The sequence below is a fragment of the Heteronotia binoei genome, chromosome 7, assembly GCF_032191835.1.
Source record: "Heteronotia binoei isolate CCM8104 ecotype False Entrance Well chromosome 7, APGP_CSIRO_Hbin_v1, whole genome shotgun sequence".
Taxonomy (NCBI): domain Eukaryota; kingdom Metazoa; phylum Chordata; class Lepidosauria; order Squamata; family Gekkonidae; genus Heteronotia; species Heteronotia binoei.
Genome location: NC_083229.1, coordinates 6,107,841 through 6,132,532, shown reverse-complemented (window position 1 = coordinate 6,132,532; position 24,692 = coordinate 6,107,841). Strand labels below are relative to the sequence as shown.

The 24,692-nt window shown below is 47.5% G+C and overlaps 1 protein-coding gene across 1 annotated transcript; it reads right to left on the bottom strand.

Annotated features, from left to right (window-relative positions):
* Positions 1 to 12,674: 12,674 nt before the first annotated feature.
* Positions 12,675 to 23,779, bottom strand: LOC132574685 (ly6/PLAUR domain-containing protein 2-like). Its single transcript, XM_060242920.1, has 3 exons — positions 23,728 to 23,779; positions 17,216 to 17,335; positions 12,675 to 12,886 (listed from the first exon to the last, which is right to left on the bottom strand). The coding sequence occupies exons 1-3, from the start codon at positions 23,777 to 23,779 to the stop codon at positions 12,675 to 12,677; spliced, it is 384 nt and encodes a 127-aa protein (XP_060098903.1).
* Between the last annotated feature and the right edge of the window lie 913 nt (positions 23,780 to 24,692).

The following is a 24,692-nucleotide window of genomic DNA, read 5'->3' as shown; positions in this document are numbered from 1 at the left end:
ATCTCGGATTCCCAGTTTTATCCCTTGATAGATCCCTTTAAAAAGCCATTGCAGGGGGGCTCAGAACAAGGGAAGGCAGGCATGCCCAGGGCCAAATATTCACCTGAGCAACCAAGGATCTGGCGGCACTGCTGGACAAGTGTAGTAAACAAGCGGGGCGTATGCCCATTATAAAAGGCGTTTCAGGCTGCAATCACACACACTAAATAAAGCACTTTTCAATCCATTTTCCCGCTGGATTTTGCCAGTTCACATAGTAAAAATCCACTTGGAAAGCAGATTGAAAGTGCATTGTTGAGTGTGTAGATCCCGGCGGGCAGCCGTGTTGGCGTGAAGCGATAGAACAACGTAGGGGTCAGGCGGAACCTTTTAAGACCTGCGAAGTTTTATTCAATGTCCGCTTTCGTGTGCGTGCGCGCTTCTTCGAACGAGGAATGAGGTCTTTATTATTTATTTATTTTAGTATATTTCTATCCCGCCCACCCGTTCCCCACAGGGTTCAGGGCGGAGTACAACCTACGATAAAACGATAAAATACAATAAGAACATTTTATAAACAAACAGCCCAACAGCGCTCAGAAAACTGGTCGGCGGTGGTTTAGAATGCAAAATGGTACAAATTTGAAACGGTACGTCTGTACCGTTTTGCATTCTAACCACTGCCGACCAGCTATATGTAGCTCTGCATGCTCGTGAAATAGGGTTGCCAAGTCCAATTCAAGAAATATCTGGGGACTTTGGGGGTGGAGCCAGGAGACGTTGGGGGGTGGAGCCAGGAGACTTTGGGGTGGAGCCAGGAGATATTAGGGGTGGAGCCAAGATCAAGGCTGTGACAAGCACAATTGAACTTCAAAGGGAGTTCTGGCCATCACATGTAAAGGGACGGCACACCTTTTCAATTCCTTCCTTCCATAGGAAATAATGAAGGATAGGGGCACGTTCTTTTGAGGCTCGTAGAATTGGACCCCCTGGTCCAATCCTTTTGAAACTTGGGAGGTATTTTGGGGAGAGGCACTAGATGCTATACTGAAAATTTGGTGCCTCTGCCCTAAAAAAACAACCCCCACAGAGCCCCAGATACCCACAGATCAATTCTGTGTGATTTTCTATGGGAATAAATCTCCATAGGGAATAACAGAGTTCCCAGCAGACATTTCCCTCCCCTCCCCTCGCTTTCTGACGACCCTGAAGCGGGGGGAGGGCCTCCAAACCAGGGGATCCCCTGCCCCCACCTGGGGATTGGCAACCCTATCATGAAAGCTTACATTTTGAATAAAACATTGTTGGTCTTAAAGGTGCCACTTGACTCCTACTTTGTTCTGTTGTTTAGTGCGTGTGATTGCAGCCTCAGAAACAGATTGGAATGGGAGACTGCTGAATTACAAAAGAGGACACTCATAAATTTTTTTTAAGAACCCACTAAAGACTCTAAAGAGAGGACATGTCCTCTACAAAGAGGCCATCTGATAACCCTACTTACATTCTCATCAACACCCATTGGCAAGGAATCAGTATTTCGACATAGATTTGCCATAAAATGGATTATCAAATGAGCAAAACCAGGTCGCTGGTTGGGATTTCTACATACTCTGGACCACCCAACCGGGGAGGGGAGCTGCAAAGGTAGATAAAGAAATGCCTTCAAACCCCATTACTGTTAGAGTCCTGATAGGAAAGAATTCAAAGGGTGGAAAGATTTTCGCATGTTTTCTTCCACCACCCGTGCCCTGAGGGATCTCAGTCTTGTAGGCGCCATATCTCTGAAGCATAACAATACTGCAGGATATCCACATGCAAAACATGCGGGGGTATTTTTTTTTTTCACAGAAGGGAAGGGGGTTCCCTGGGTATGCAAACAAATATGTTTTTAAAAAATGAAAGAACAGAAGAGATCCCTTCCCTACAAGACAGTACTTTAAAAAGGTAAAGGTCGTCCCCTGTGCAAGCGCCAGTCGTTTCCGACTCTGGGGTGACCTTGCTTTCCCAACGTTTTCACGGCAGACTTTTTACGGGGTGGTTTGCCCTTGCCTTCCCCATTCCTCTACGCTTTCCCCCCAGCAAGCTGGGGACTCATTTGACCGACCTCGGAAGGATGGAAGGCTGAGTCAACCTGGAGCTGGCTACCTGAACCAGCTTCTGCTGTGATCGAACTCAGGTCATGAGCAGAGGGCTCCGACTGCAGTACTGCAGCTGTACCACTCTGCGCCACGGGGCTTTAGAAACAGTACTTTAGACAGTACTTTAGAAACAGTTAAAAGTCCTTGCAGTGATGGGAGGGGGGGAGGGGTTGAGCCCAGAATTGTCAGTTGGTGACAGCTGGAAATGACATTTCTTAGAAAAAAGCAACTAAGTGCTCTGTGGTATATTTTGTGCAAGGGGGGAGGGAATTATTGACAGCTATGAAAGTCTGCCGTGAAAACATTGTGACGCGACGTCACCCCACAGTCGTAAGCGAGTGGTGCTTGCACAGGGGACGACCTTTACCTTTTATGATTGCACTGAAGAACGTAAGAGAAGCCATGTTGGATCAGGCCCCTCCAGTCCAACACCCTGTGTCACACATAGGAACATAAGAGAAGCCATGTTGGATAAGGCCAGTGGCCCCTCCAGTCCAACACTCTGTGTCACACATAAGAGAAGCCATGTTGGATAAGGCCAGTGGCCCCTCCAGTCCAACACTCTGTCTCACACATAAGAACATAAGAGAAGCCATGTTGCATAAGGCCAATGGCCCCTCCAGTCCAACACTCTGTCACAGAAGAACATAAGAGAAGCCATGTTGGATCAGGCCAGTGGCCCATCCAGTCCAACACTCTGTGTCACACATGAGAACATAAGAGAAGCCATGTTGGATCAGGCCAGTGGCCCATCCAGTCCAACACCCTGTGTTACAGATAAGAGAAGCCATGTTGGATCAGGCCAGTGGCCCCTCCAGTCCAACACTCTGTGTCACACATAAGAGAAGCCATGTTGGATAAGGCCAGTGGCCCCTCCAGTCCAACACTCTGTCTCACACATAAGAACATAAGAGAAGCCATGTTGGATAAGGCCAATGGCCCCTCCAGTCCAACACTCTGTCACAGAAGAACATAAGAGAAGCCATGTTGGATCAGACCAATGGCCCTCCTGTCCAACACTCTGTCACACATAAGAGCATAAGAGGAGCCATGTTGGATCAGGCCAATGTCCCCTCCTGTCCAACACTCTGTCACACATAAGAACACAAGAGAAGCCATGTTGGATCAGGCCTATGGCCCATCCAGTCCAACACTCTCGTGTCCAACAGTGGCCAAAACCCAGGACATGAATTAAATATGGAAAATGCATAGGAAAGAGACTCAACAAAAAGGGGGAAATCCATTTTTAAAAAAGGGTATTCATACACCTCTCCCAAAAGTCAACACCATCTAAAGCCATTTCAGTGATGAGGTGGTGGGGGGGACATCATTTGCTTTAATTGCCAGACTCAATTACCAGGCGCTAAGAATACTCCATTAAAGGCAGACACTCAAGTGTTTAAGTGGTTGTAAAACAGATTGAATAGAGGTTTGAAAATACATCATCAAGCAGAGAAAAAAAATATCATTAACAATATAGGAGATGCATAACGAACAAGAAGGATGCAGAGTTTTAAAAAGGCTATAGAAATACACCATATAAACATGGAAGAAATATTTAAGCAAAGTAAAGGCAAAGTTGTTTTCATCACGCACACACACAAATGTGGCACTAGAAAAGCAGGGCAGTTGTGGGCGGGGGGTGGGGGGGAATATCAAGCCAGAAAGCACAATCTGTAATAAAGGGACACAAAGACAAAACCATTAAGAGGACTGGAATTATAGCATTTATGCTGAGAGGAAAAATTGAAACTGTGTGTCCACAGATGGTGAAAGAAAATAACCATAGAGAAGTTTTGTATATTACATTAAAGAGGAGGGGGGAAATGCCAGCAAGGAAAGAGAAGAAGGACGAGGAGTGCCCAAAACGTTTAAGTGGAACAAACAGAAAAAGAGACGTTGTTTCCAGAGAAACCAGTTTTACCTCAGGAAAAGATAAGAAAAACAGCTTAAGAGTTATGTCTTCCTGAAGCAGCAATAAGAAGCAAAAAAAAAAAAAAGTTAAAACCAGTATTATGACAGATGCACAGTAGCTCAACCCCAGAGCCCCTCAGAATGTCAAAAACATGATCGATATAAGCAAATATATAACTGTGCTGCTACTGTTCAGACAAACGTTTCAGGTGTAAGACTGTTGTGCAATATCCTGACAGAAAGCTTATTTCCCTGTGGAAATGCCATGAGGCTGAAGTTGGCTCCCAGATCCTTATTCATTCCTTATTTGTGGCTAGGTAAGGACTCAAAAAAACTAACATCATGGCATCCAGCCCCATCTGGAAAAGGAAAGGTCCCCTGTGCAAGCGCCAGTCGTTTCCGACTCTGGGGTGACGTTTTCACGGCAGACTTTTTACGAGGTGGTTTGCCATTGCCTTCCCCAGTCATCTACATTCCCCTCCCCCCCAGCAAGCTGGGAACTCCTTTGACCGACCTCAGAAGGATGGGAGGCTGAGTCAACCTGGAGCCGGCTACCTGAAAACCCAGCTTCCGCCAGAATTGAACTCAGGTCGTGAGCAGAGAGTTCAGACCGCAGTACTGCTGCTTTACCGTTCTGCGCCACAGGGCTGCAGTCCGGCCCCATCACACCTTGGCAAATAGAAGGGGAAGACGTAGAAGTAGTGACAGACTTCACATTTCTGGGATCCGAGATCACTGCAGATGGTGACTGTAGCCATGGAATTAAAAGACGTTTGCTCCTTGGGAGGACAGCTATGGCAAACCTGGGCAGTATAATAAAAAGTAGAGACATCACCCTGCCAACAAAAGTCCGTATAGTCAAAGCAGTGGTATTCCCAGTAGTAACGAATGGCTGTTAGAGCTGGACCATAAGGAAGGCCGAGCACAGAAGAATAGAAGCTTTTGAGATGTGGTGCTGGAGAAGACTCTTGAGAGTCCCTTGGACTGCAAGAAGGGCAAATCAGTCAGTCCTAAGGGAAATCAACCCTGACTGTTCCCTGGAAGGTCAGATGCTGAAGCTGAAGCTCAAATCCTTTGGCCACCCAATGAGAAGGGAGCACTCTTTGGTGAAGACCCTGATGCTGGGAAAGACAGAAGGCAAAAGAAGAAGGGGACAGCAAAAGAGGAGATGGCTGGACAGCCGGTAGGCTTCCCAATCCCCATGTCCCAGTACCACTAGATCTCCCGTAGGTTTAGAAACCTGAAAATGTTTTAAAATGTGTGTGTGTGTGTTTCTCTGTTTTGTGTGCCTTTAAAGTTGAGCAGGAAGCAGCAAACAGGAAGCTCTACATGGGGAAGGGTCAGCAGCAGCTTCCGTTTGTTTTCCTTTCGTTTTCAGAGTAAGTAACCAGACCCAGTAAGTGTGTGTGTGTGTGTGTGTGTGTGAAAGAGAGAGAGAGAGAGGGAGGGTTGCCAATTCCCAGGTGGGGGCAGGGGATTCCCCGGTTTGGAGGCCCTCCCCCCATTTTAGAAAGCGGTGGGGGAGGGAAATGTCTATTGGGCACTTTATTATTCCCTATGGAGTATGATTCCCATTGGGAATAGTGGGAAATTGATCCGTGGGTATATGGGGCTCTGAGGGGCGTTGTTCTTTGAGGTAGAGTAACCAAGTTTGCAGCATAGCATCTGATGCCTTTCCTCAAAATACCCTCCAAGTTTCAAAAGGATTGGACCAGGGGGGCCAATTCTATGAGCCCCCAAAGAAGGTGCCCCTGTCCTTCATTATTTCTAATGGAGGGAAGGCGTTTAAAAGGCATGTGGTCCCATTAAATGTGATGGCCAGAACTCCCTTTGGAGTTCAATCATGCTTGTCACACCCTTGCTCCAAGCTGCGCCCCAAAGGGCCTCAGATATTTCTTGAGTCAGACCTAGCAAACCTATTACTTGGGGGGGGGCATTTAATCCCCCCTTTATAATTTCCAGATTTTTCTGCAAACCCGGGGAGTGTCCCTAGTTTGCTGAAAAATCTGTTTTAGCCCTGAAGTTGGGACTGGCAACTCTATGCTAAGGTTTATTATTGTTGTTGTTACACAGATTTAGCTATCTACAGAAGGGGTGGGGTACACATGACTAATAAATAGTCCAATATTGACACATAGACTAGTATCCCTCTACCCCAACGGTAGCTCTCCAGTTGTTTTTTGCCTACAACTCCCATCAGCCGCAGCCATTGGCCATGCTGGCTGGGGCTGATGGGAGTTGTAGGCAAAAAAACATCCAGAGAGCTACCGATGGCCACCCCTGCTCTACCCAACTAACAGTTTTCACTCTCCATCTTTTGTAGGCAATTGGGACAAAAGTCACACACATCTTTCCTCTTATATCTCCAAAACAAAAAGAGGGGGGGAAACTTCATTTAAAAAACTGAAAACTGGGAATGCAGTGGAACGAAACTTCAAAATTGTAACAGACGAGTTGGCGATAGATTATTGCAGCACAATAGCAATTATTGCTTTTTTAAAAACCTAGGGCGGGGGAACCACAGTAAGAAACAGTGTTGGGGAAAATGGAACGGGGTGGGGGGGTGACAGTGGGAAAATGGCACTGATAAAGGCAGGAACTCTTTTGCATATTAGGCCACACCCCCTTGCTGTAGCCAATCCTCCAAGAGTTCACAGGGCTCTTAGTACAGGGCCTTCTGTAAGCTCCAGGAGGATTGGCTACATCAGGGGAGGTGTGCCTAATATGCAAAGGAGTTCCTGCTATTAAAAAAAAGCCCTGGCACTAGGGTTGCCAATCCCCTGATGAGGGCAGGGGATCCCCTGGTTTGGAGGCCCTCCCCCCGCTTCAGGGTCATTAGAAAACGGAGAGAGGGGAGGGAAATGTCTGCTGGGAATTCTATTATTCCCTATGGAGACTTATTCACATAGGAAATGATGAATTGATCCACAGTTATCCGGGGCTCTGGGGGGACATTTTATTGAGATAGAGGCACCAAATTTGCAGCATAGCATCCAGTGCCTCTCCCCAAAATAGCCCCCAAGTTTCAAAAAGTTCAGACCAGGGGGTCCTATTCTATGAGCCCCCAAAGAAGGTGCCCCTATCCTTCATTATTTCCTATGGAAGGAAGGCATTTAAAAAAGTGTGCTGTCCCCTTAATAATAATAATCATAAGTTTTTATTTATACCCCGCCCTCGCCGCCAAGGCAGGCTCAGGGCGGCTTACAGAGCATGATACAATATCATGGTACGACAATAACAGATAAAATCAATCAACAATATAAATACAAAATATAAATTAATTTTAAGAATAAGCTAAAACAATACAGTGGTGCTACAGTCTCTGTTTATCCAGGCAGCATAATATTCGTTCTGGTTACATCTTAAAGGCTTCTTGGAAGAGGGCAGTTTTGCAGGCCCTACGGAACTGGTTAAGATCTAGCCTTCCCAACCCTCCCGCCCTGGCGGGGGACCCCAGGATTTCCAGCCTCTTCCCCCGCTTCCCAAAAAAACGGAAGCGGGGGGGGAGGGGGGGAAATGGCACCAAGGAGTGTGGCCCGGTGAGTGGCAGGAGCCACACTCCAGCAGCGTTTGTCCCGGGCTGACCGCCCTCTGGCCGCTTTTGGCCTTGCTCCCTCAGCGAAGGAGAACCGGTTGTCTCCTTCGGGTCCTCTTCCGGCTTGGCTTCCGGTCCGCGGTGTTTTTGGCCCGGCTTGCTACAGCCTGGGGATGTCGCGGCGGGCCTTGAAGCGGTTGCAGGGGGAGCTGCGCAGGCAGGCGCTGCCGGAGGCCGAGGAGGAGGAAGAAGAGGAGGAGCAGCAGCAGCTCCCGGCGCGGTCTGGGCAGGATGGAGCGAGTGGCAGGCGAAGGAAGCCCCGGTAAGAGGCGGCAGAGCGCGTCGCCAACCTCTTCAAGCTGGTGAGAGGCCCGGGAGGGCTCGGCATCGCTTGCGCTGCTTCCTTCCCTTCAGCGGCTCCCGCGGGGAGGAGGGGGCGTCTGGGCCAGGCTGGGCTCCGAGCTAGGGTTGCCAAGTCCAATTCAAATATCTGGGGACTTTGGGGGTGGAGCCAGGAGTTCAGTTATGCTTGTCACACCCTTATTTATTTATTTATTTATTTGGGATTTATATCCCGCCCTTCCCACAAGTGGCTCAGGGCGGCTTCCAGTGATAGATCCAACAAAATTACAGTATTTAAACATATAAAAGGATCAGCATTTAAAACAGATAAAAACAGATAAAACCGTGGTTATCAATAAATATTAATAAATATTTCAACTGTATATAAAAGAAATCCGGCAAGTTACATTAAAATTCTCAAGCTAGGTATAGGCTAGCCGGAAGAGGGTCGTCTTACAGGCCCTGCGGAACTGAACAAGGTCCCGCAGGGCCCTCACCTCTTCCGGCAGCTGATTCCACCATGTAGGGGCCATAACAGAGAAAGCCCTTTCTCTGGTGGATTTCAAACGGGCTTCCTTCGGCCCAGGGATAGTAAGGAGATTTTGTGTTCCCGACCTAAGTACTCTCTGGGGAACGTGCAGGGAAAGACGGTCTTTCAGGTAGACAGGTCCCAAGCCATATAGGGCTTTAAAGGTGATAACCAGCACCTTGTACCGGACTCGGTATATTACTGGAAGCCAGTGCAGGGTCCGAAGACCCGGCTGAATGTGTTCCCACTTTGGGAGGCCCAATAACAGCCGGGCCGCGGCATTCTGCACCAGCTGCAATTTCCGAGTTCGGGACAAGGGCAGCCCCATGTAGAGGGCATTACAGTAGTCTAACCTCGAGGTGACCGTGGCATGGATCACTGTTGCTAGGTCGTCGCGCTCCAAAAAGGGGGCCAACTGCCTTGCCCGCCTAAGATGAAAAAACGCGGACTTGGCAGCGGACCTTGCTCCTGGCTCCGCCCCTAATGTCTCCTGGCTCCACCCCCAAAGTCCCCAGATATTTCTTGAATTGGACTTGGCAACCCTATTAAGATCCCGCAGGGCCCGCACCTCTTCCGGCAGCTGATTCCACCATTGGGGCACTTTTATAGAGAAGGCCAGCTCCCTAGTTGTTTTAAGTTTGGCCTCCTTAGGCCCAGGGATTTCCAAAAGATTTTGTGAGCTGGACGCAGTGCTCTCTGGGGAACATATGGAGAGAGGCGGTCCCTGAGGTAGGCAGGTCCTCGGCCATAAAGTGATGGCCGCAACTCCCTTTGGCGTTCAATTCTGGTTGTCACACCTTTGCTCCTGGCTCCACCCCCCAAAGTCCCCAGATATTTCTTGAATTGGACTTGGCAACCCTACCTGGCACTGATGCAGGCAAGATAATTGCAGCAGGATAATGCTCACTGCTCCTTCCATGAATCTGCTTATTAAATTTGCAGATGATACTAAATTGGGAGGGGTTGCAAACACAGAAGAAGACAGAAACAGGATACAGGATGACCTTAACAGGCTGGGCAACTGGGCTAAAACCAATAACATGAATTTTAACAGGGATAAATGTAAAGTTCTTCATTTAGGCAGGAAAAATCCAATGCATGGTTATACGATGGGGGAGACTTGTCTTAGCAGTAGTATGTGTGAAAAGGATCTAGGGGTCTTAGTGGACCATACACTGAACATGAGTCAATAGTGTGAAGCAGTGGCTAAAAAGGCCAATGCAATTTTGGGCTGTACCAACAGAAGTATAGTGTCCAGATCACGTGATGTAATGGTATCGCTTTATTCTGCTCTGGTAAGACCTCACCTGGAGTATTGTGTTCAGTTTTGGGCACCACATTTTAAGAAGGATATAGAAAAGCTGGAACGGGTCCAGAGGAGGGCGACGAAGATGGTGAGGGGTCTGAAGACCAAGTCCTATGAAGAAAGGTTGAAGGAGCTGGGCATGTTTAGCCTGGAGAGGAAGCAGCTGAGAGGTAATATGATCACCATCTTCAAGTATTTGAAGGGCTGTCATGTGGAGGATGGTGTGAAATTGTTTTCTGTGGCCCCAGAATGTAGGACCAGAACCAATGGGTTGAAATTAAATCAGAAGAGTTTCTGGCTCAACATTAGGAAGAACTTCCTGACCGTTAGAGTGGTTCCTCAGTGGAACAGGCTTCCTCAGGAGGGGTGGGCTCTCCTTCCTTGGAGGTTTTTAAACCGAGGCTAGATAGCCATCTGACATCAATGAAGATCCTGTGGATTTAGGGGGAGGCGTTTGTGAGTTTCCTGAATTATGCAGGGGGTTGGACTAGATGACCCTGGAGGTCCCTTCCAACTCTCGGGTTCTATGATTCATACAACATGCTGTCTTGCTTTGACTATGCCTTTTCCAAAAAGATTAAAGTAGGTTTGGGAAGGAGTAAGCTGGGGATGAAGAATACCTGGAAAGAGGTATAATCAGAGGACGATGTGGCTTGGATGCCCCAGGTAGAAAGCCAAGGTAGAGAAGCACCTGTATGCAGAGGAGGACTCAATTACCATTCTGTGGCAATGACTTTTACAGGTTAGTCATGAAATTTCACAGAAGAAAATGACACCGGTTTCCACCCACCGGCTTCAAAGGGGGCCGGGACTTGAATTTAATCCAGCCGTCTACCCACGGACCTGACCACTAGCAACATAAACCAGATACCTCTGGCTGGAGCACTAGAAAACAAACATCTTTGTGGTTATTGCGCAAAAGAGCACACTATACCGTCATTAACTGAAATGCTTTTATGGGGCTCCTTAGTGAAATAAGTGTTGTTAACCCTTAGAGCCAGTTTGGTGTAGCGGTTAAGTGTGTGGACTCTTATCTGGGAGAACCGGGTTTGATTCCCCACTCCTCCACTTGCACCTGCTGGAATGGCCCTGGGTCAGCCATAGCTCTGGCAGAGGTTGTCCTTGAAAGGGCAGCTGCTGTGAGAGCCCTTTCCAGCCCCACCCACCTCACAGGGTGTCTGTTGTGGGGGAGGAAAGTAAAGGAGATTGTGAGCCGCTCTGAGACTCTTCAGAGTGGAGGGCGGGATATAAATCCAATATCTTCTTCTACCTCACAGGGTGACTGTTGTGGGGGAGGAAGGTAAAGGAGATTGTGAGCCACTCTGAGACTCTTCAGGGTGGAGGGCGGGATATAAATCCAATATCTTCATCTACCTCACAGGGTGGCTGTTGTGGGGGAGGAAGGTAAACGAGATTGTGAGCCACTCTGAGACTCTTCGGAGTGGAGGGCGGGATATAAATCCAATATCTCTATACCTCACAGGGTGACTGTTGTGGGGGAGGAAGGTAAAGGAGATTGTGAGCCACTCTGAGACTCTTCGGAGTGGAGGGCGGGATATAAATCCAATATCTTCATCTATCTCACAGGGTGACTGTTGTGGGGGAGGAAGGTAAAGGAGATTGCGAGCCTCTCTGAGACTCTTCGGAGTGGAGGGCAGGATATAAATCCAATATCTTCTTCTTCTTCTTATGCTTGCAGGAGGGAGATCCAAAAACAATTTAAGCAGGGTTTGGGTTTTTCTTGCTGTTAAATGCTTGGATAACAGAAAATATCTGGGCTGGTTACCTGGGCTAGGCTACACACTTCTCGTAGATTTCTCAGTGAGAAAACCACAAAATTAATAATAGCTCCCATCTTGTCAGCCACTCGGGAACTGTCAAACTGGCTCAAGCATCTAGCCACTAGATTTGGCTCACATAAATAGGCTGTGAACTGACAGTACTTTCCCCACCACCACCACCACCTTTATGATTATATTCTAAACCAGGGGTGTCAAACTCATTTGTTATGAGACCCGGATCTGATATAAATGAGACCCTGTCCGGCCAGGTAGCAGGGCTATAAACTTTATAAAGGACACAAACACAATTAAAGATTTTTTTTAAAAAAAAAAAACTTAAAATAAAACATGCTTAAAAGATTAGCCCTCTTGCAATATTGTGTTTATTAAACAGTTTCTGATACCTGATACCTCTTGCTTTGCATTATTGCATCAAAATCTGGAGACAATGCCTGTGCTGTAGCAATCTCGAGTATGCTGTATCTATGTAAGTTGCAAACCCACTTTTGATTTATTGACATTCATTCCAGAAATCTCCTGGTCAATGCTTGGAGCCTAAGACCTAGAGGAAAACATGAAATGGCTGGGCGTTGCGAGTTTTTGTACATAAGTTGCTTCATGTGCTGGTCAGCCAATAGAGAAAATAGGAGCCTTGCTCTGTAGCTCGTGTGCGATTAAGAAAGTTGTGATGCAGAAGGAAGAGAGAGATATGGAAGCAGATGACAGTGAGTTGCTAACCAGCCTGATAGGAGCCTTCCAGGGGCCTGATCTGGCCCTCGGGCCACGCATTTGACGCCCATGTTCTAAACTATGCTTAATCCAACTAAGTCTTAGAACCTGAGAAAATTAGCTGAACTCAGCCAAGACCTAGAAATCCAACCGATTGTCCATATCCATAAGGATCAGGTTTCTAATTGACTTCACATCTATTTCCAAGCAGATGATTTTCCAAACGAACAGACGATTTCCCAAATGATCATTTCAGTTTCTTCTTCTTCCGATGAGGACAGGAGTTTGCAACCTTTGGAGGGTACACCTGTGTTCTACGTGTCTTTCTAGTAGGGGATGGGGGTCACCAGCAGGGATAGCTGAACCCGCTGGGCTCTTCATCAGCTGAGCACCTCAGGACACACCGCTTTCCCCTTCTCCATCACAGTCCAGTCCCGAGAAAGATGAAGAAGGAAGCAGCTGAGAACCCCACCGTGACACAGCTGATCTGAATGGCGGCTGCCCCATCATAGTTGCAGAGTTCAGTGTTACAGCAGGTAACTGGGCGTGTCAAACCGATCCCATCCACGTCGGACGGGACGCATCTCGAAGAACAAGCTCGTGTGACAGTTGCATCGCCCAGGAAAGGGAATACTGCAAAACGATAAGCAAAAATAAAGCAGATTAATCCTGTAGAAATGTATAAAAAGGTAAAGGTAGTCCCCCTTTGCAAGCACTGAGTCGTTACCAACCCATGGGGTGACGTCGCATCAGGATGCTTTCTTGGCAGACTTTTTTTTTAATGGGGTGGTTGGCCATTGCCTCCAGTCATCTACACTTTACCCCCCCACAAGCTGATTTTACTGACCTCGGAAGGATGGAAGGCTGAGTAAACCCTGAGCCGGCTAACTGAACCCAGCTTCCGCCGGGATCCAACTCAGGTCGCGAGCAGAGCTTGGACTGCAGTACTGCGGCTTTAACACTCCGTGCCATGGGACTCTGTAGAAATGTATACCATGTTTCTTTTTTTCTCCCGTTGTAAATAGTCTTGATTATATACTGTGGCCCTTAGTTATAAGGTGGGCGAGCTTGGGCCATTTCTTTCCTTCCTGGGGAAACTTTCAGTGATAAAATCTACAAATAAGGTGATGGTACCTGATGGTACCTGAGTCCCGTTCAATTACATAAGAACATAAGAGAAGCCATGTTGGATCAGGCCAATGGCCCATCCAGTCCAACACTCTGTGTTACACACAATGGCCAAAAAAAGTATATATATATATATATATATATATATATATATATATATATATATATATATATATATATATATATATATATGTATGTATGTATACACACACACACACACTGTGGCTAATAGCCACTGATGGACCTCTGCTCCATATTTTTATCTAACCCCCTCTTGAAGCTGGCTATGCTTGTAGCCGCCACCACCTCCTGTGGCAGTGAATTCCACATGTTAATCACCCTTTGGGTGGAGAAGTACTTCCTTTTATCCATTTTAACCCGACTCCTCAGCAATTTCATCGAATGCCCACAAGTTTTAACCCGACTGCTCAGCAATTTCATCGAATGCCCACGAGTTCTTGTATTGTGAGAAAGGGAGAAAAGGACTTCTTTCTCTACTTTCTCCATCCCACGCATAATCTTGTAAACCTCTATCGTGTCACCCCACAGTCAACGTTTATCCAATCTAAAGAGCCCCAAGCGTTTTAACCTTTCTTCATAGGGAAAGTGTTCCAACCCTTTAATCATTCTAGTTGCCCTTTTCTGCACTTTTTCCAATTGACACAGTTCTCAGTATTTCTCCTTATTGTTGGAAATTATGTGGTGACAAAGATTCGTTTTTCCATAACTGGTCGTCATGCAGGGGAATTAAAAGAAACTTTTGGATGCAAATTTTATTAGAAATCAAACAGATAACAAAATATTCAGTACCAGAGACCCCAAAACTAGTACTTCTTAATTTATGGGAGACTATAAAGATGCCTACAACTAGAAAGGAACTGATTATGATTATGTTGACTGCTGCCAAAAAACCCCTTATTGCGCTAAAGTGGAAAAGAAGGACCCTTCTACTGTGAGATTATGCAATGTTAAGCTGTGGGGATTTTTAATACTAGACAAAATATCAGATATCAGATACTAATACAATAAAGGAGAATCCAGCTCAACAATCCAGTTTGGTAAAGTGGTTAAGTGCGCAGACACTTATCTGGGAGAACCAGGTTTGATTCTCCACTCCTCCACTTTCAGCTGCTGGAATGGCCTTGGGTCGGCCATAGTTCTCATAGGAGTTGTCATTGAAAGGACAGCTGCTGTAAGAGCTCTCTCAGCCCCACCCACCTCATGGAGGGGGGGGAGATAAAGGAGATTGTGACCACTCTTGAGTATAAGGCGGAATATATATCCAATATCTTGTTTTTCTTCAGTCCTCTTTATTGGAGAAATGCTTACTATTTATACAAGTTAAATCTGATGCTTATAACTTAACTAGTACTAGTTTGATACAATATTATTTTTCAGTTATGGTATTACATTGATAATATGATAAGGGAAGGAAAGGGAAGGTCCCCTGTGCAAGCACCAGTCGTTTCCGACTCTGGAGTGACGTTGCTTTTACAATGTTTTCACGGCAGACTTTTTACGGGGTGGTTTGCCTCCCCAGTCATTTACACTCCCCCCCCCCCCAGCGAGCTGGGGGCTCATTTTACCAACCTCGGAAGGATGGAAGGCTGAGTCAACCTTGGGCCGGCTACCTGAACCAGCTTCCGCTGGGATAGAACTCAGGTTGTGAGCAGAGAGTTCAGACCACAGGACTGCTGCTTTACCACTCTGTGCCACGGAGCGACTAATGTGATACGAGGCAGAGCTTTTTTGTAGAAAAAGCCCAGCAGGAATTCATTTGCATATTAGGCCACTCCCATTGATGCCAAGCCAGCTGGAACTGCATTCCTGTGTGTCCCTGCTCAAAAAAAAGGTCCTAATAAGAGGTCTACGATTTAAATATATCTGAATACCGAAAGAATTTAATATAAGAGGTCTTTATCGACTATATTTGCAGTATAAAAGCAATATATATTTTTTTCTCTTTTAATTGATAGGTAAAAGTAATACCTCTGTAAATTTCTTTAGTCAATATTTTAAAAACAAACAAACAAGTAAGTAAGTAAGTAAATAAAATCTGCAAACTCTCTGGCCTAGGCAGACCACATCAGCAAGGTCATTTTCGGTTTCTGGGTCCCTCCAGGCAGCCAGCAGTAAGTAAGTAAGTAAGTAAAATTTTATTTATATCCCGCCCTCCCCCGCCGAAGCAGGCTCAGGGCGGCTAACAGCATTTCAAGTAAACAATACAATAATAAAAACATTAAATTCACATTAAAATTCACATTAAAACCAGTCAATAGTCAATAATTAATTAAAACATTCCTAAATTAACACTGGCGGTAAACATTATTAATCTGGCGGTAAACATTAATTCAGTTATTGGTGAACGCCTGTTTGAAGAGGGCGGTCTTGCAGGCCCTGCGGAACTGGTCTAAGTTCCGCAGGGCCCGCACCTCCTCTGGGAGTTGGTTCCAGAGTTGTGGGGCCGCAACGGAAAAGGCCCGAGTACGGGTGCTTTGAAGTTTAACTTCTTTTGGCCCAGGGATATTCAGTCTGCTTTTCCCCACTGACCTCAGTGCTCTCTGGGGCTCATATGGGGAGAGACGGTCCCTCAGGTAGGTCGGTCCTTGGCCATATAGGGCTTTAAAGGTTATGGGATGGGAAGCAGGGGATGGGAAGGGAACTTACCGGAAGCTGGTGGTTTTGCACATTTCAGCGATGTGCCTATGCAACTTCCAATGTGACCTAGAAGTGATGTGGGCGTGTTGGGGACGCTGGGGGGAAAAACCTCTATGGTAGAATTAGCTTCTACCATAGAGTTTTGGCCCAAAAACCAGAGGAGGAGGAGGAGAAGACCATCACAGATTTATACCCTGCCTTCTTGCTGAATCAAAGTCTCAGAACAGTTTCCAATCTCCTTCATCTCCTTCCCACACAACAGACACCCTGTGAGGTGAATGGGGCTGAGAGAGCTCTCCCAGGAGCTGCCCTTTCAAGGACAGAGTCTCAGAGTGGCCTACAATCTCCTTTACCTCCCCCCCGCCACAACAGACACCCTGTGAGGTGGGTGGGGCTGGAGAGGGCTCTCCCAGGAGCTGCCCTTTCAAGGACAGAGACTCAGAGCGGCCTACAATCTCCTTTACCTTCCCCCCCCCGCCCACAACAGACACCCTGTGAGGTGGGTGGGGCTGAGAGAGCTCTCCCAGAAGCTGCCCTTTCAAGGACAACTCTGGGCGTTTTCGCACTGACCTTACGCCGGAGCGACGTCCCTCTTCACCACGCAGCGTCTGTGTGGATTTCACACTAATTGCTCCGCAGAACCCAGAAGAGCCGCAAAGTCCCGCGGCTTTTGCGTCGCAAATGTAAACTGGTTTTTGGCGGTTTACATTTGCGACGCAAAAGCCACGGGACTTTGTGGGTCTTCCGGGTTCTGCGGAGCAATTAGTGCGAAATCCGCACAGACGCTGCAGGTGAAGAGGGACGTTGCTCCGGCGTAAGGTCAGTGCGAAAATGCCCTCTGTGTGAGAGAGTTTTGGCTTCACCAAGGCCATTCCAGCAGGTGCAAGTGGAGGAAGTGGGGAATCAAGCCCGGTTCTCCCAAATAAGAGTCCACGGACTTAACCACTACACCAAACTGACTCCCTGATGTCCCTGGCATGTCCATGTCACTTTCGGGTCACACTGAAGTCAAGTAGGGGCATCACTGAACTGTCCTAATTTTTCAGGTAATTCTCCTTGTCAGTCAGATGATCTGTGATGGAGAGGCAAGGCCTGGCAGCACGAGACCGCCCTTTCCTGTGCCCCCACCAGAAGGTCTGGCATCCCTCAGGCCACCCCTGTTGAGAAGACTCTCACCTTGCTCCCGGGAGTACATTGTTGTCTTGCACATGGTGTCATTTGTCGTACAGTTGGCTACGTCCAGGCATTTGTCAGCGCTTACGGGCTCACTGCAAGAATAGCACTGCAAAGCACGGGCTGTGAGCAAGGGGGGGAAAAAAAGAAGCATTCATTAGCAGACAGTAATATTTCCACAAGAAGATCCACTCAGTCAGTCCTAAGGGAAATCAACCCAGCCTGTTCCCTGGAAGGTCAGTTGCTGAAGCTGAAGCTGAAATCTTTTGGCCACCCAATGAGAAGGGAGCACTCCCTGGAGAAGATCCTTATGCTAGGAAAGGCAGAAAGCAAAAGAAGAAGGGGGCGGCAAAAGAGGAGATGGCTGGACAGCGTTACTGGTGTAACAAACACGAATTTGAGCAGACTTCGGAGGATGGTGGAAGACAGGAGCGCCTGTCGTGACTTGGTCCATGGGGTCGCAAAGAGTTGGACTCGACTGTGCGACTGAACAACAACACAATATTTCCACAGGGAGAGCCATGTAAAACGGGCTTTTTTTGCAGGAAAAAACCAGCAGGAATTCATTTCCATATTAGGCCACACCCCCTGAAGTCAACATTGTTTCACACAGGGCTTTTTTGAGGAAAAAGCCCAGCAGGGACTCATATGCATATTAGGCCACACCCCCTGGTTTCAACATTGTTTCACACAGCTTTTTTGAGGAAAAAACCCAGCAGGAATTCATTTCCATATTAGGCCACAACTCCTGATGTCAACATTGTTTCACACAGGGCTTTTCTGAGGAAAAAGCCCAGCAGGAATTCATTTCCATATTAGGCCACACCCCCTGAAGTCAACGTTGTTTCACACAGGGCTTTTTTGAGGAAAAAGCCCAGCAGGGACTTATTTCCATATTAGGCCTCACCCCCTGATGTCAACATTGTTTCACACAGGGCTTTTTTGAGGAAAAAGTCCAGCAGGAATTCATTTCCATATTAGGCCACACCCCCTGATGTCAACATTGTTTCACACGGCTTTTTTGAGGAAAAAACCCAGCAGGAATTCATTTCCATATTAGGCCATGCCCCCTGATGTCAACATTGTTTCACACGGCTTTTTTGAGGAAAAAACCCAGCAGGAATTCATTTCCATATTAGGCCACACCCCCTGATGTCAACATTGTCTCCCACAGGGCTTTTTTTGAGGAAAAAGCCCAGCAGGAATTCATTTCCATAGTAGGCCACACCCCCTGATGTCAACATTGTTTCACACAGGGCTTTTTTGAGGAAAAGGTCCAGCAGGAATTCATTTCCATATTAGGCCACACCCCCTGAAGTCAACATTGTTTCACACAGGGCTTTTTTGAGGAAAAAGCCCAGCAGGGACTCATTTGCATATTAGGCCAAGCCGGGCGGAACTGCATTCCTGCTCAAAAAAAATCCCCTGCAAGTTCGTCTGCTGCCAAAAGAAACAGGAGTCTTCTAGCACTTTAAAGGCGAACAAGGTTTTATTCTAGCACAACCTTTCCCGGATTGGACCGCACTTTGCCATATGCATGGGCCCTCTCCACAAGAATTTCAAAGAAATGGATGGAATTTCAAAAAAAAAAAAGTCCGCCATAACTGGCTTCCTTAGGAAAGATAACGAAGTATCTATACTTTGACTGAGTAAACCCAAAGAAGTCAAATATAATCAAGCAATATAACCACGCGGCTGCAAAGAGTCCGTCCACGATAGCTTCTGTTGTTCCGTGGGTTACTGTCTCTTAAACGGCCAACAGTCTCACTTTAAATTCCAAGCCGCAGCTTCTGTAGCTATGAAAGCTCGCCTTGCTTGAGTCGTAAAGACTTCGGTAGCATCGAAAAGAGACGGAACGCTCACGGCACAGTCAATCCGAAAGAGAAGGAGAGAGCTCGCCACTTCTAGACCTTGCAGGCGGTTTCAAAGCCTTCCGCTGCTGCTCTCTCTCTCCGAAGCATGCAATTTTTCCACGAAGCCCCAGCGTAAACATCAGTTGAACGAACAAAGTGTAGCGTTGCCAGTTCCCAGGTTGGGCAGGACCAAAGCCCAAAGGCACCCACGAGAAACCAGCCTCCATTATGAAAAAAAAAATGAATACATTTGCACAAAATACTTTATAGATTTGCAAACACAATATCGCCCGAACCCAGAGTCCTTTCATTCAATAACAAAATGCATTTCTTAGTGGTGGAAGTCCGGGAAAGAAATTGGCCAAGCCGTAAAGACAGAGTCCGATGCTCAGGCGGTCCTTTCAGCAAAGACAGGTGTAAAGACGACGAGCAGCACAGCGCAAATTCGCAACGGGGAAGTGCATATTGTCCTGTTTCACACGAGGCTTTAAGCTTCACAAATCTTAAATGATTCATATATAGCCATAGCTCAACTTTTTTTCTGCAGATTAGAACCATGAAAGCAGGGGGAGGGGAAGGAAATATCTGCTGGGAACTCTATTATTCCCTATGGAGACCAATTCCCGTAGGAAATAATGGAGAATTGATCCGCGGGTATCTGGGGCTCTGGGGGGAGGGGTGTGTGGCTGTTGTTTGAGGTAGAGGCACCAAATTTTCAGCATAGCATCCAAACCACCTCTCCCCAAACCACCACCACCCCCAATTTTCAAAAAGATTGGACCAGGGGGTACAATTCTATGAAGATGAAGATATTGGATTTATATCCCGCCCTCCACTCCGAAGAGTCTCAGAGCGACTCACAATCTCCTTTACCTCCCCCCCCCCCCCACAACAGACACCCTGTGAGGTAGATGAAGATATTGGATTTATATCCCGCCCTCCACTCTGAAGAGTCTCAGAGCGGCTCACAATCTCCTTTACCTCCCCCCCCCCCACAACAGACACCCTGTGAGGTAGATGAAGATATTGGATTTATATCCCACCCTCCACTCCGAAGAGTCTCAGAGCGGCTCACAATCTCCTTTACCTTCCTCCCCCCACAACAGACACCCTGTGAGGTGGGTGGGGCTGGAGAGGGCTCTCACAGCAGCTGTCCTTTCAAGGACAACCTCTGCCAGGGCTATGGCTGACCCAAGGCCATGCTAGCAGGTGCAAGTGGGGGAGTGGGGAATCAAACCCGGTTCTCTCAGATAAGAGTCCGCACACTTAACCACTACACCAAACAGGCTCCCCCAAAGAAGATGCCCCTATCCTTCATTATTTCCAATAGAAGGAAGGCATTTCAAAGGTGTGTGGTCCCTTTAAATGTGAGGGCCCGAACTCCCTTTGGAGTTCAATTGTGCTTGCCACAACCTTGCTCCTGGCTCCACCCCCAAAGTCCCCAGATATTTCTTGACTTGGACTTGGCAACCCAAACTAAGTGTCATATTTTTTTCACTGCAACAGAGCCTGTCTCCTCAGGGGGCACCTCCCCGCTCTCCTTTCTCAGCAGCTCAGACTTTCTGACTCCCAGTCCTCAGTGACTGTCAACCCAACAGGAGGAGGGGGGGGGCAGGAGAACCATGCTCCATCGGAGGGGCATTAGGCTGATGATTGCTGCTTGCCCCCCCCCCAACCTGCTGTCTCAGAAGTCCCACAGCCCATGACCTTTGTCCCGAAGAAGGGCCAGCCTTTGGCAGTCTGTGCTTCGAACCCCGTTTTCGCAACGCTGATTTCAGCCCCCGCATTTCATAAAATCGACCGAGTTGAGAAAGGCATTCCGGCCTTTTTACTGGAGAAGCTTTCACAGGGAAAGAAGTTTGTGCAAGTTTTTAAAACAGGGGTGGCCAAAATGTGGCTCAGGAGCCAGGTGTGGCTCTTTCACACAGATCGTGTGGCTCTCGAAGCCCCCTCTGCCCTGTTGGATGGCTTTGAGAAGGCATTTTTCTCTTTAAATCAATTCTTCAAGCCAAGCCAGTCAGAGGCTTGGACAATGCATTTAAAATTAAAGTTGCTTTCTTTCCTGTCTCCCTCCCTCCCTTCCCCCATTTTTTTGCTTTCCTTCCTTCCTTCCTTCCTTCCTTCCTTCCTTCCTTCCTTCCTTCCTTCCTTCCTTCCTTCCTGTTTTGCGACTTTCAAACATCTGACGTTCATGTCTTTCGGCTCTCAAACATCTGACATTTATTCTTTGTGGCTCTTACGTTAAGCAAGTTTGGCCACCTCTGTTTTAAAAGCTGTCAAATCAAAGCAAGGATTTTTAATTGAGCCCTTTGGTTGAGCAGCAGGGAAGTCCATCGGCAAAGGCTGTGGAATGAGATCGAAGGGCTGTTATCACAGTGACCGTGTGACCCGCGTAGTTCCTTCATTTCCAGCGTCCTAGCACAGGGAGACGAAACATATAAGAGACATTTCTGTGTGTGCTAGCAAGCAGGCAGAACGCCCGTAAACAAGACGGTTCATCGAACAAGAAGGATCCAATTGCTTTTGCAAAGAAGGGCAATTCTCATTTGAGTTATTCTTTTGCAATTATAATTATAACGCACCTTAGCATTTGCACAGCGCTTTAGCGAGGGCAGAGCGCATCACGTGCGATATTGAGGGAACGCTGATGACATCATCCGTGCCTGCAGCAAAATTGCTCAAACTGCTTATAAAGAACGTTATGATTGAATTGCGGCTACATTCCACTGGAATCTTGGCAAGATGTATGGCTCACCGTCTGCCAGAATGTCACGGGAGCACAAACCAGGCAAGATCATAGAAAATCAGAGAATCGCAGAATTGGAAGGGACCTCCAGGGTCATCTAGTCCCAACCCCCTGCAGAATGAACATATGAAGCTGCCTTCTATTGAATCAGACCCCCCTCGGTCCATCAAAGTCAGTCTTGTCTACTCAGACTGGCAGCGGCTCTCCAGGGTCTCCAGCTGTAATTTTTCATGCCTACTTGCCTGGACCCTTTTTAGTTGGAGATGCCGGGGATTGAACCTGGGACCTTCTGCTTACCAAGACATTTCTGTGTGTGCTAGCAAGCAGGCAGAATGCCCGTAAACAAGACGGTTCATCGAACAAGAAGGATCCAATTGTTTTTGCAAAGAAAGGCTGAGCCACCATCCCTCCCCTATAAAGAAAAGACTGATTAGTCAGAGCGGCTCACACTCTCCTTTCCCTTCCTCCCCCACAAGAGACACCCTGTGAGGTGGGTGGGGCTGAGAGAGCTCTCACAGCAGCTGCCCTTTCAAGGACAACTCCTGCGAGAGCTATGGCTGACCCAAGGTCATCCCAGCAGCTGCAAGTGGAGGAGCGGGGAATTAAACCTGGTTCCCCCAGACAAGAGTCCATGTATTTAACGACTACACAAAACTGGCTCTCTTAAGCCATGTTGGATCAGGCCAATGGCCCATCCAGTCCAACACTCTATATCACACAGTGGCCAAAAATCCAGGCACCATCAGGAGGGGCCAGGGCACTAGAAGTCCCCCCACTGTGTCCCCCCAAGCACCAAGAAGACAGATAATCACTGCCCCAGACAGAGAGTTCCAACAATATGCTGTGACTAATAGCCACTGATGGACCTCTACTCCATATGCTTACCAATCCCCTCTTGAAGCTGGCTATGCTTGTAGCTGCCACCACCTCCTGTGGCAGTGAATTCCATGTGTTAATCACCCTTTGGGTGAAGAAGGACTTCCTTTTATCCATTCTAACCCGACTGCTCAGCAATTTCATGGAGTGCCCGCGAGTTCTCATATTGTGAGAAAGGGAGAAAAGTACTTCTTTCTCTACCTTCTGTATTCCACGCATAACCTTGCAAACCTCTATCGTGTCACCCCTCAGTCGACGTTTCTCCAAACTAAATTTGGAACCCAGTAATGCTACAGAGGATAGAAGCACAGAGTTTTAGGGGAGGTACTGGAAGCTGTGAAGGAAAAAACCTTCCCGTTCAGTTCCCATTCCATCCTGGTCTTTTGCTTTCCTCGTCTTCTTTCTTGGCCAACATGGAGTCTACAAATTTTTCACTGTTTAAAAAGGCACCCGTTCTCAGGAAGCTAGCAAATGCACTTGATCCAAACCGGCACCCCAAACTATTTGTTCGTGGCAACCGGTATTCCCTCTAAGCTGAGTTAGCGTGAGCTAGCTCACCGATTTTTACCCTCCGGCTCGCACATTTTTGTCTTAGCTCAGGAAAAATGGTCCCGGATCAAACTAATGCATGCAGCAGCTCACAACTTTAATGCCAGTCGCTCACGAAGGAGAATTTTTGCCACATGTGGCTCTTTCACACATATTGTGTAGCTCTTGAAGCCCCCACCACCACCACCCCGTCAGCTGACCTGTAAAAGTCATTTGTCTCTTTAAATCACTTCTGCAAGCCGAGCCAGCTGGCAGCTTGGAGAATGCATTTAAAGTTAAAGTTGCTCTCTTTCCACCCTCGTTCCCCCCACCTGTTTCCCTTCCTTCCTTCCTACAAACATCTGATGTTTGTGTCTTGCGGCTCTCAAACATCTGATGTTTATTCTATATGGCTCTTACGTTAAGCGAGTTTGGCCACCCCCGGCTTAGAGGGAGTACTGGTTGCAACCCAAGTATAAGTAGGATTTGCTTCATTCGGGGGGGGGTCTTACCTAGCTCAGCATAGACCACAGCAGCCAACAGCATAGAGAGAAAGACCTTCATACTGTCTCTCGAGCCGTTCCTTAGTCTTAGTAGACCGGCTGTCGGTCGTGCCAGCTGATGTACATTCCACAGCCACTGCCTTTCACTACCCGTGACGATGTTTTCCACCCTGCCTCCCCTCCCCTCTAGAACAATAATGCACTGAAAAAACAAGTTTGTTCTGACCCTTGAGAGGATAAAAGTGTCTCAAGGCAACGAGCCGCACCCCACCGGTTTAAGTTTACCTTTTTTTGCTTTCCTCCCTGATCAGCAAGGGAACGGATCTTTTCCTCTCGGTTTAAATAACGTATCAGATGAGACAACATCCATTTTAGGGCTCTGCTCACACCTGTCAGGCATACCAAGCAAGCATTATTTCTGCAATAACAGCGTTCTAGAGCTGCCAATCGACAGGTGGTGGCAGGGGATCCCCCATTTTGGAGGCATTCCCCCCGCTTCAGGATCATCAGGAAGGGGGAGTGGAGAGGGAAATGTCTGCTGGGCACTCCATTCTTCCCTATGGAGACTGATTCCCGTAAGGTAGAATGGAGAATCAATCAATAATATCTGGGACTTGGTGCGGGGCTGTTGTTTGAGGCAGAGGCACCAAATTTGCAGCATAGCATCCTTTGCCTCTCCTCAAAAGGTCCTCCGAGTTTCAAAGCAATTGGACCGGGGGGTCCAATTCTATGAGCTCCAAAGGAAGGCGCCCCTATCCTTCATGGTTTCCAATGAAGGGAAGGCATTTAAAAGATGAAGAAGATATTGGATTTCTATCCCGCCCTCCACTCCGAAGAGTCTCAGAGCGGCTCACAGTCTCCTTTCCCTTCCTCCCCCACAACAGACACCCTGTGAGGTAGATGAAGATATTGGATTTATATCCCGCCCTCCACTCCGAAGAGTCTCAGAGTGGCTCACAATCTCCTTTACCTTC

What these genes read in the sequence shown, in the direction of transcription:
- LOC132574685 (XM_060242920.1), bottom strand. Translation starts at nt 23,779, where the DNA reads ATGAAGGTCTTTCTCTCTATGCTGTTGGCTGCTGTGGTCTATGCTGAG. An exon ending in TGTGGTCTATGCTGAGCTAG is followed by an intron (nt 17,336 to 23,727) that starts GTAAGACCCCCC and finishes CCTTGCTCACAG; the next exon opens with CCCGTGCTTTGCAGTGCTAT. An exon ending in AATGTACTCCCGGGAGCAAG is followed by an intron (nt 12,887 to 17,215) that starts GTGAGAGTCTTC and finishes ATCGTTTTGCAG; the next exon opens with TATTCCCTTTCCTGGGCGAT.